The 10,397-nt window shown below is 34.3% G+C and overlaps 1 protein-coding gene across 2 annotated transcripts; it reads left to right on the plus strand.

Annotated features, from left to right (window-relative positions):
* The first annotated feature begins 698 nt into the window (after positions 1 to 698).
* On the plus strand, positions 699 to 8,922 carry LOC126723466 (65-kDa microtubule-associated protein 5). 2 transcript variants are annotated; one of them, XM_050426887.1, is made up of 11 exons: positions 699 to 869; positions 1,970 to 2,173; positions 2,390 to 2,632; positions 2,734 to 2,949; positions 4,133 to 4,288; positions 4,371 to 4,530; positions 5,331 to 5,482; positions 6,298 to 6,385; positions 7,557 to 7,630; positions 7,705 to 7,779; positions 8,436 to 8,922. In XM_050426887.1, exons 1-11 carry the CDS (start codon positions 801 to 803, stop codon positions 8,694 to 8,696), a joined length of 1,698 nt encoding a protein of 565 aa, XP_050282844.1. In that variant the 5' UTR covers positions 699 to 800; the 3' UTR covers positions 8,697 to 8,922. The 2 variants fall into 2 exon arrangements, with proteins under 2 accessions (XP_050282844.1, XP_050282845.1); XM_050426888.1 differs by having other exon boundaries at positions 2,395 to 2,632.
* Positions 8,923 to 10,397: the final 1,475 nt, after the last annotated feature.

Genomic DNA, 10,397 nt, shown 5'->3' on the forward strand with positions numbered 1-10,397 from the left:
TAACCAACTTTAATTGTCCGGTTAAGAATCCATGGTCAATTAAAAAATTTTTAGAACTAAACTTTTGTTGTTGTTGTTCTTGACACTTTAATCCTTTGCAATTTTGATTATTTATATACGTTTATTAACAAATTAGTAAAAACAAATCATTTTTAAATTAGATAATTGCACAATATAACTTTATAATATTAATTGTTAATAATTAAATTGGTCATATCATAAAAAATTTAAAAATAGAATTAAAAACAATATTAAATAACATTAATTAAGGAACTAAGTGTTGTTTTTTAAAATAAGAAAGAATTTTGAATTTTTTTCACAAATCTTTTATATATGTAGAAAATAAAACAACAATATTTTTCACAATTTTAAAAATTGGAACGGTCCAATCAGTTCAAAATGAAATTAGACTTGAAACTAACTCAGTCAAGTCATGTTTCTCAAAAAAAAAAAAAAAAAAAACTCAGTCAAGTCATGATATTTTTAAAATCATGATATATTTTTTTAAATATTTATTAATTAATTAATTTATTTATGTGAAAGAGTTTATTTAAAAAAAAAAAAAATTCAAAAGTAAGAAAAGTTGGCGCCAAAAACAAAACAAATCAAAAAGCCGTACATTCCCCTTTCCCAAAGGGAGAATAATAGTAATTAACGCTTACCATATATATATATACATGCCTCTGGGGATTTTCTCTTTACTCGTAACGCTCGCTTCTTCTTCTTCAGTTCTTCCTCCTAGGGCTTCGCACTCTCTCTCTCTCTCTCTCTCTCTCTCTTCTGCAAGCTCTTGTGAAAAAATGACCACTATGCCCCCCACTCTCTCTCCTTCTCGCACCACTTGCGCTTCTCTCCTCCACGAATTGCAGGTTCTCTCTCTCTCTCTCATCGCTTACTGTTCATAGTTACTGTGAGTTTTTCCGTTTACGTTGCGTTTGGTTGCTGAGAAAATTGGAACTGAAAGCGAACCGTTTCTTAATTCTTATGTGTGAAAATCTTTTTTTTTGTTTTTTTTTGTTGGTAATGCTAAGAAAATGAGAAACTTAGTTGAACTAATTGTCAGCGTGATTTCACTTTTTTAGGGTATGAAAATCAGAAATGGAAAAAAAAAAAAAAATAGTTGAACCGTTTTTTTTATAGTAAAATTTCTAGGTTTTTTCGTTGTTGTTTGGATTCGATTTCTCTGTAATTTTGACTTTTAATTTGACCGAGAATTTTGTACTTAACTTTGTTTAATTGCAAAGAATTGGACTTTCTTTTCATTAAAAGTTCAATTATTTTTCTCTTAAAAAAATCAATTCTTTAATGTTCATACCTTGCCTGTACTAACAAATTCAAGTACAAGGTATGGATGGCAATCAATTTGTGGAGTTGAAATTTGGGGTATCCACAGAATTTCATGAAGGGCACTATTAAGCTAGGATGCATGGACAATTCATTTGGGATGCCGTATCTGTGTCGTAATGGTGTACTATCTACTGTATCATGTTATAATTTTTCAAAAATTGCTAGTGTCGCCATATTGTACCCGTATTCATGTCCGTGTCCGTGCATCCTAGCTATTAAGTATTAACCACTATAATTGAAACACTGGTGTTATACTTGTTCTTATACTTGTTATGTTCACTGAGTGTTATAGTAATTTGCTTTTTGGAAAAAAAAAAAGAATATTCATTTTTGGTGGTTTTGGGGGGTATGGGGTTGGAGTCTAGGAAGTACAGACATTTCATTTAGGTGCTGTACTGGTGTCGTACATGCTGTCTTGTTATAATTTTACAAAAATTGCTCATATTGCCGTGGTGTACCCATACCTGTGTCCATGTCTATGCTTCCTAGGTTGGAGTGTTAGTTAACTAGCTTTAGTAATACAATGAGCTAGATTTGCGCTAATCAGGGTCATTTTGCTTCATGGGTAGTCTTTTACATATGTTATTTATTTTATTTTATTTTTTTTGTTGTTGTCATATAGATAATATGGAATGAAATTGGGGAGAGTGACAGTGAAAGGGATAAGATGCTCCTGCAACTTGAGCAAGAGTGCCTTGACATTTACCGAAAGAAGGTTGAAAAAACAAGAAAGTACAAGGCTGACTTGCATCAGTCATTGGTTGAGTCTGAAGCCGAAATTGCCAATATTGTCTCTGCCCTTGGGGAACATGCCTCCTTTTCACGGGTCTGCTACTTCTTTTACATGATTAATTTCTTGTTGCTCCTAAAGTCCTATTGTTGTACAGAATATGCATTTCTCTATTGTGTTTTCATTTCCTGACAATGGCCTTACTATTTGCTGCACGTATTCTATATGACCTTTCTATGTATATCTTTGCCCTATTATACTTATTCTTGCATGTTATTTGTTGAGTTGGTCCTTTTTGAACTGTTTGGAAAGGGAAGGGGCACTCTTAAGGAGCAAATATCTGCCATAAAACCAACTTTGGAGGAGTTAAGGTCAAAGAAGCAAGAAAGAATCAAGGAATTTTCAGAAATCCAGTCACAGATTTTTCATATCTGTGCTGAAATATCAGGACATGGTCAATCTAACAGTTCTGATCCACAAGTTAATGAACATGATCTCACAGTGAAGAAGTTGGGGGAGCTTAAGTCTCACCTTCAGGAACTTCAGAATGAAAAGGTACCTTTGATAGTAGTGATTTGGAGTTTAAAGTTGTATCATGAGAGTAATTGAACGTCCCATTTCACTTGTGTTTAGCTCCCCTTTTGTTTAATTTGCAGATTTTCCGATTACAAAAGGTCAATAGCCATGTTAATACTGTCCGGGAGCTAGCAGTTGTGATGTCAATTGATTTTTCTAAGACAGTTAATGAAGTGCACCCAAGTTTGAGTGATACCTCAGGTCATCAATCAAAGAACATCAGCAATGATACCCTTGCTAGATTAACGGGTGTGATCCACTCACTAAAGCAGGAGAAACAACAAAGGCTACAAAAGGTGACCTAACAATGGATCTCACTCTCTGTGTCTATCTATCAATATATGTGTGAGTGAGTGTAATTTGTGCATGTATATATGTGGGTGCTTCCATGTGTGAATGTGCTTATGTTTATTGTGTGTGAAGCGAGCATATAAATTTGATCTAGTTGTATTTGGTATATAACATTTAGGCATTTTTTAATGCAGTTCATGTTTGTAAGAGATTGGGTAAGGAAGAGATGTTAATAATGGGTCTTAGTGAAAAGAGATATTATTTCCTAGCAAGAAGCAGCCAACAGTTTTGAACCAAATGACATCTCCTTCACCTATAAACAAGGGGTGAGATGTGAAGGGTTGAGGTCATAGCTTCAGTGAGTTGTGCTTACGTATCAAGAAAAACAAAATGTATCATTTTTTTTTTGGGGGGGGGGGGGGGGGGGTTGAGGGGGTGGTGTTGACATGGGAAATGCCAACGAGGTTTGAAATCCCTTTCCCTCCCCACTCCCTGGTTGGTGTGGAGTCGATGAGGTCTTTGTGATTTAAGGAGGCTTCTATACCATAGCTGCAATACCATCTATACTTTATGGTATGACTTGCTAGAATGATTTGAAGTAGATGAGCTGCAAGCTAAAAACACTAAAAAGAACAGCATGTGTCCCTGTGGTATAAAAGGCTTGTAGCAATTACAGACAAGAAGTGAAACATTGATTCTACTTGTATAACTTGTGATTTGGTTCAAGTGAAGCTGCTATAAGATGGAACATATGATGAATGTGGTGGTGAGTATAGACCTGATGGTGAATGATTTAATGTACAATATGAGTCTAGATAAAGTAGAATGGTGAAATTCATCCTTGAAAAAAAGAGGGGCAAATTGGCTATGTGGAGCCGGCCCTAAAAAGTTGGCCTGAAATTCTATTAAATTGAGAGTGACATTATGAGATGTGTCAAAAGATTTACTTTTGCGTGTAAGATTTATTTTGTAATTTTTCTTAATTGCATTTCATTTTTGAAAGTATATTGCATGATCAGAACTACTGTTCTCTCTCTCACTCTCTCTCTCTCTCTCTCTCTCCCCTTGATAATATGCTTAGGGCTTGAGTCCTGTGCCATTATAAGGGTCTTGCATTCATGCTGTGATGTATTATATTCAGAAGTTTACTAAAAAGTTCTTTCTCTTAATAATATTGTTTTACCGTAGCTGAAAGATCTTGGGAGGACACTGACTGATCTATGGAATCTCATGGACACACCAGTTGATGAGCAAAAACGATTTGGACATGTGATCAGTGTAATTTCTTCCTCAGTTGATGAGGTGTCAAGGCAAGGATGCCTTGCTCTGGATGTCATTGAACAGGTGATGCTTAGTGTCTTTACTTTTCTTAGAATATTTCAGAGGACACTATGTTGTAGTTTTAATGATGTTATATCTGATTCAGACTGAGATAGAAGTTGCGCAATTGAATGTCCTGAAATCTGGAAAGATGAAGGAATTGGTGTTTAAGAGGCAAAATGAGCTGGAAGAGATCTACAGAGGGGTTCATATGGATGTAGATAGTGATGCAGCACGACAGATTCTCACCAACCTGATAGATTCTGGTTCACCTAACTGTCCTTTTCCTTTTTATAATAATTTTTAGATTTAAAACTATGTTTGCATGTTAGAGTCCTATTATATAGCCTTTTCTGTTCTGGTTTTTGATGCTCTTGCTTGTACATTGTATTCCATCTTTCTACAAACATGTGCTTTGCTTTTTCTTCAATATTAGTTTCCTTTTAGATTGTTGTATTGATTTTGTCAATGGGCTCTAGCTCACATGGCATCTTTTCTTTCTCTAAAAACAAGGTGGTGGGTAAGGTCGATGGTTCAAGACCCACTGGGTGCATGTGTAATTATCAATAAAAAAATGTCGTATTAGTTTTTGTTCTTTATTTTTTTTCTAGGTGCTAGAATAGATTCTATACTATTTTTCATACATGCTTTTGTTCTTGCCTTTTGGGCTTCTTATGAAATCTTTTTTAATTTTATTTCGTAGTTTCATGCCTCTGAATTCTATCTTCGATAAATATAAGTTTCCTAATTTGCAATCACAATTATATGTGTGAGGCAGAAATTTTTTTCGATTCGTATCTGCTTTTTAATGGTTAGGTTATCCAAATTTAGAAAAAGAGATATGAATGAAGAGGAATAACCAATCATTTTGTTTTCAATGTCTTATTTCATCATACTTTTTTTACTTTTGATAAGAATATTTGTTTATTTCTTTCATCTGTGCATTTAAACTGTGTTTGAGGACCCTTTTTCCTTATACTTACATCAGCTGTTAAATAGCGAGTTTAGTAAGATAGAAACTACTTTAGAATGGCTGTGATTGTTGTGCTTACACATGCCTGCACAGGTAATGTGGATCTGTCGGATCTTCTTTCTAGTATGGATGATCAGATTATAAAAGCCAAAGAGCAAGCTGTAAGCAGGAAGGATATATTGGACAAGGTAGAGAAATGGAGATACGCAACTGACGAGGAGAATTGGCTTGAAGAATATGAAAGGGTAAAATTATCTGGAAATTTAGTAGTTCTATAAATTGGCAATTCTCTTTTCTCATGGATAAAGATGATATCTTACTTATGCTAGTTAAAGGCATTGCCTAGGTTCCATTAAGGTGCTTGCCTTTAGAGCCTAGGTGAGCAAGGCAAGCACCTTAAATAAATAGTGAAAATTATGTAATTTGTAGAAAAAAATGGCAAATATGTACTTTCAATGAAGTTAGTTAGGATGAGCTGGCCCTCACAAACCCTTTAAACTCAGATAAAAAGGTCATACTTGGTGAAAGCTCCCAATATCTGCCTCTTGACTCTCTTTCATCTTTTTCTTTTTTCCTTTCTCTCCTTCTTGTCTCCTTATTTCCTCATCAATTTGGAACTTTTTTTTTAATTTAAAGTTCTAGGCAAATCCCCTCTCATCAATTAGGAGAGGGGATTGGTAATTTGCTAAGTCATGAATTCTAGGCAAATCCATCACCTTGTGAGGTAGATATATGTTTCCAAGGTTGGTAGTCTCTTACTATTATATGCAGATGGCAAATATTGTTCCATCAGAAACCCAACGGAATGCTCTTAGCATTCTTGAGGGTTTGGATATATAGGTTAGGGTTCATGTTGTTTATGAGAATGCTAGTTAGCGACAGATTAAATCCAGGAACCATTTGGCTCTTTCTCAAGTTCATGCTGATACATGATGTTATCTAAGTAAATTTATAAAAGAGGTGAGCTGTATGTACAGTTTTAAAGTGCATGGAAACCATCTCATGCGCTACTGTTGATTTATCATTTATGTCAATTTACTTATTCCTTTTCATTGTGCAGGATGAAAATCGATATAGTGCTGGAAGAGGAGCACACAAAAATCTGAAACGTGCTGAGAAAGCACGTAATTTGGTCGGCAAAATACCAGGTGAGCTTGTAATTATTATTAATATCTGTAATTAGGTTACATATTGTTGTAATTACTTTTAGATTATCATGTCTTCAATGGTCAGTGTAAAGAAGAATTTACATTCACACTTATGCACAGAAACAAACTTAAAAACAAAAATTTTCATCCAAAATTTTCTAAATGCTTATCCCATTTTAAGGGATTAAAGTTGAGTTTGAAGTTGACTGTTATAAATGTCTTTTGTTGGAATTGGGAATCAGTACATCTTCACCTTTAGATCTATTTTTTTTATTGATGAGATGAATTTTATAGTTTATTTCTGCATTTTTTTCTTCTTTTCCTTTTTGGGTATTCTTTTATATACGTTTGTGTGCTAGGATTGTGCTCCTTGCACTTTTTTTTAATGAAATTATTTTACTTATAAAAAAAGGTTGTGAATAATGTTTGTTTGTTTTCCTTGTAATCACTATATGATTAAAGGATAGTGGTAATTGCTTCTAAATTTACATGGGTAGTGGGGGTAGTTGTTCTTTTGTCACCTTACATATCATGACCACCTTTAGAAAAGTAGTGTATGCCTGTTCTAGATTCTAGAAGCTTATTAGTTCCTAGTTCACAAAATTTTTGTTATGAATGCTTTCCATGTGCTTCTTGGTGTTATCATTGAACAGTTCTAAAAGGGAATTAACGGGTTGGGTTCAACACTATTCATCAAGCATGCTATGGAATTCTCTCCTTTTAGTAGACTTTGACCCCAGTTTATCAGCAATAGGCATTATTGAAGTACCTAAAACAAAGTATTGGTGTGATCCTTGTGACCATGTGTGACTCACTGTGGGGGAAAAATAGTCAATTCTGACAGTGAAGCTCAAAAGTCAGAACATTATGTAGCAATGTATATACACTGAGATGGGCAAGTTTAAGAATATATATGAGCACAACATGATTATGATATACATAACAGTTAAGGCATACAGTATTGGAACAAGACGTACTATATTGTATCATACAGTGCCTTTATTGCTTGATTTATAGAATTTGTAAGGATTCTTATTTTGGGGACTAAAATTTCGGTGGGAGACTGCATGCACTCTTCAACTTAATTTCTTTATTAAGTTTATGTAATTTATTTTGATATTTACCTTTAAGATTTGGACTGTCATGAACATTTGCCGCCTTTTTTTACTAGCTGTTGTCGACAATTTGACTGCAAAAGTAAAAGCCTGGGAGGCGGAGAAAGGAATCCCTTTCTTATATGACAAGGTGACTTACCATCTAGTTTATTGTTCAGGTGAGTTTATGGTTGTTGTAGTCCCAACACTGATTTCAAATTTCAGGTTCCCATCTTAAGTAGCTTGGAAGAATATATTGTGCTACGCCAGGAGAGAGAAGAGGAAAGGCGTAAATCTCGGGTATGCTTATAGTTTGTATATGTTCATTTATCTCCTTTCTGTTGACATGCATATATTATGACAGTTTTCTCTATGAACTTTCTAGGTCGCCTTAATTTTGAGGTGCCTAATCCGTGTATTTGACCTATTTTTAACCCAACAACCTTAATGAATGACTACCATCTGGGAAAAGTTAACACTTTATACTTCCCAAAAAAAATGTGACAAAATCAGATGCTCAATAATTACACACTCATCTTACAATTTTGACACTAACAGTGGAATCCATCTGTTGCCAGTCTATGCTACATTTACAAAATGTTGGTTAAACTTAAATACTACCAAATTGTTGTCACCAAAGGGTTCTTCAATGTGATCGGTCCAATGGTTAACCATATATTGGACAGATGTCTTGTGAACTACGTTACATGGACTTAGTATAGGTGTTTGGTGCCTGTACATTCAAGTTAGATTAGTTTGCATTTCAAAGAACTTCCTCCATTTTGTAGTGTTCGATAGCCATACCTATATCCATTTCTTGTTGTGTTGAAAATGTGTATGGAGGGGTCAAGATGAAGGGTCTTGATATTACAGCTAGTTAAGGATGCCAATCCTTGACACGGTGTACGTTCCATAATCACAGTTTCGTTGTTAAAAATATTTTAATATGCTTGCAGGAGCAGAAACGGCTGCAAGAGCAACTTGCTGCAGAACAAGAGGCACTCTTTGGTTCAAGGCCAACACCAAAGAAGCCTCTGGGTCAAAACACCAGTATTAACACCATGGCTGGAACACCCCTTGGTCGTCGCGTGTCAACTCCTTCAGGCCGCCCTGGAATATCAACTGGAAAGGAACGTAGAGAGAGTGTCAGGAACATAATTCCTGTAAATTACGTTGCACTTCCAAAGGATGATTCATCAGTATCTCGGGGCAGTTAGGCTACTCATGTTTTTTTTCCTGATTCTAAATGAGTCTCTTCTTTCATTAAATGCATGACCTCATTTTAAGTTCTCTTATTTTCTGTACCTAACATTAGAAAAACAGTTTGTTTGTTTTTTTTTTTTCATCTCATATGATGAAAGTACAAAATTGGATCAGCCAGAATAAAAACATGCTAAGGCCTTTGGTGAAAGTTCAATAAGTATTTGGCATTGCATGCAAGTAGATGTGAATTTATTCCATGCAGGCCATATAGGAACCAGTATCATATAAGATAATTTATTGGTTGAAAATCTTTATACGGAGCTTTTACAGAATCTATCAGGTGTATGGGGGTGCATTCTTAGATGAAATTAGGGTCTGTTTGAATATTGTTTATTTTCTTAAAAATTGAAAATTTATTACTAAAAACACTGTAATAAAATAATTTTTAAAACGTAACAGTGCAACTGTGGGTATGTTTCCTGTGTTTTTCATTTGTTGGCTGGGTTAGGAACAGTACTGTGGGACCCAGCACTTAAAACGCAAAACGCAGAATAAGTGTTAGGCAAAACTACTGCCCAAGAATGATTGTCTGGCATCTGGTCAAAATTGGCCAACAAGTCAAAAGCCCAACTCGGTTTCAAAATTCTATAATGGGCTGGGCCATATTAATCTCGGTTTTATTTTTGGGCTGAGAATACTCTCATTTTTCGATATACACTAGAAAGGTCGTAATATAGTATAGAATGATGTGAAAATGACAATAGATTTTCAGAAATAATAATGAGAAACAATTCAACTAGTAACATTATTATTGCTGAAAATCCATAGTCAGAAAGTCTCTAGAATTCTAGGGAAAGAGAAAGAGAGAGATTAATGAAATTGTGTCAATATCATGCAGCAGAAAATATTGGAGGCAAGGGATTACTATTATTTATGTGTAGTGTTTGAATTTGAAAGCAGAGGTTCCCTTGCTTATTATTATTATTTTTACCTCTAACAATGTAAAGTAACCTTCTTGTGCAATATCATAATACCTACCTCTATTAGTTCAGGGCAAAACTTAGGTACAGTACTTATGTGTTGTTTCCTAAGTTTCCCTCTTAAAATTTTGTCATATGGATTTTTCCTCATGAGATTAAAGTGTATTTTTTAGTTAAGTAGCCACATGACTTAATCTTAAGTAGGGAACCTAAGGAATAACATCTAAGGTATTGTACCTAGGTTTTGTCCATTGGTTCATATACTATGGTCTTCACAAAATATGATATCTGACAAGTGAAAAACCGATATCCGACAAGGATGTTGGCCCAAGAATAGCCTTCACACAAGTTTAATTTGCTCAACATGTCTCTTGAAAATGATCTGTTTAGATTTTTATTTTTATTTTTGATTTTTTGATCATATATGCCTTAATAGTTAATACTACAGAAAATATAGTTAATTTATGCATTTGTGATATTTTGGAAGAGAAAGTGGTTAGTACAAAATACTAATTATTATTTGGAGATGATTTCCTTGTTGATTTGTTATATATTGTAAATCAGTTTGAAGTTGAAAATTGAAATAAGTGAATTTCTTATATAAAGTTTATGAATGGAGGCATTGACAATCGAATTAGAATAAATGATATCATCAAGCCAAAGATGAAAAGGGACACACTTGACCAATTGACATGGTGATGTCCTTTTCTAGAGCTGTATGCTGGTAAGTTGTAA

Source organism: Quercus robur, chromosome 4, assembly GCF_932294415.1.
Source record: "Quercus robur chromosome 4, dhQueRobu3.1, whole genome shotgun sequence".
NCBI lineage: Eukaryota > Viridiplantae > Streptophyta > Magnoliopsida > Fagales > Fagaceae > Quercus > Quercus robur.

Bases quoted from the DNA above. Each gene is read 5' to 3' on its own strand.
- LOC126723466 (XM_050426887.1), top strand. From the start codon at position 801: ATGACCACTATGCCCCCCACTCTCTCTCCTTCTCGCACCACTTGCGCT. The intron at 870-1,969 runs GTTCTCTCTCTC...GTTGTCATATAG, and splicing joins CTCTCCTCCACGAATTGCAG to ATAATATGGAATGAAATTGG. The intron at 2,174-2,389 runs GTCTGCTACTTC...CTGTTTGGAAAG, and splicing joins AACATGCCTCCTTTTCACGG to GGAAGGGGCACTCTTAAGGA.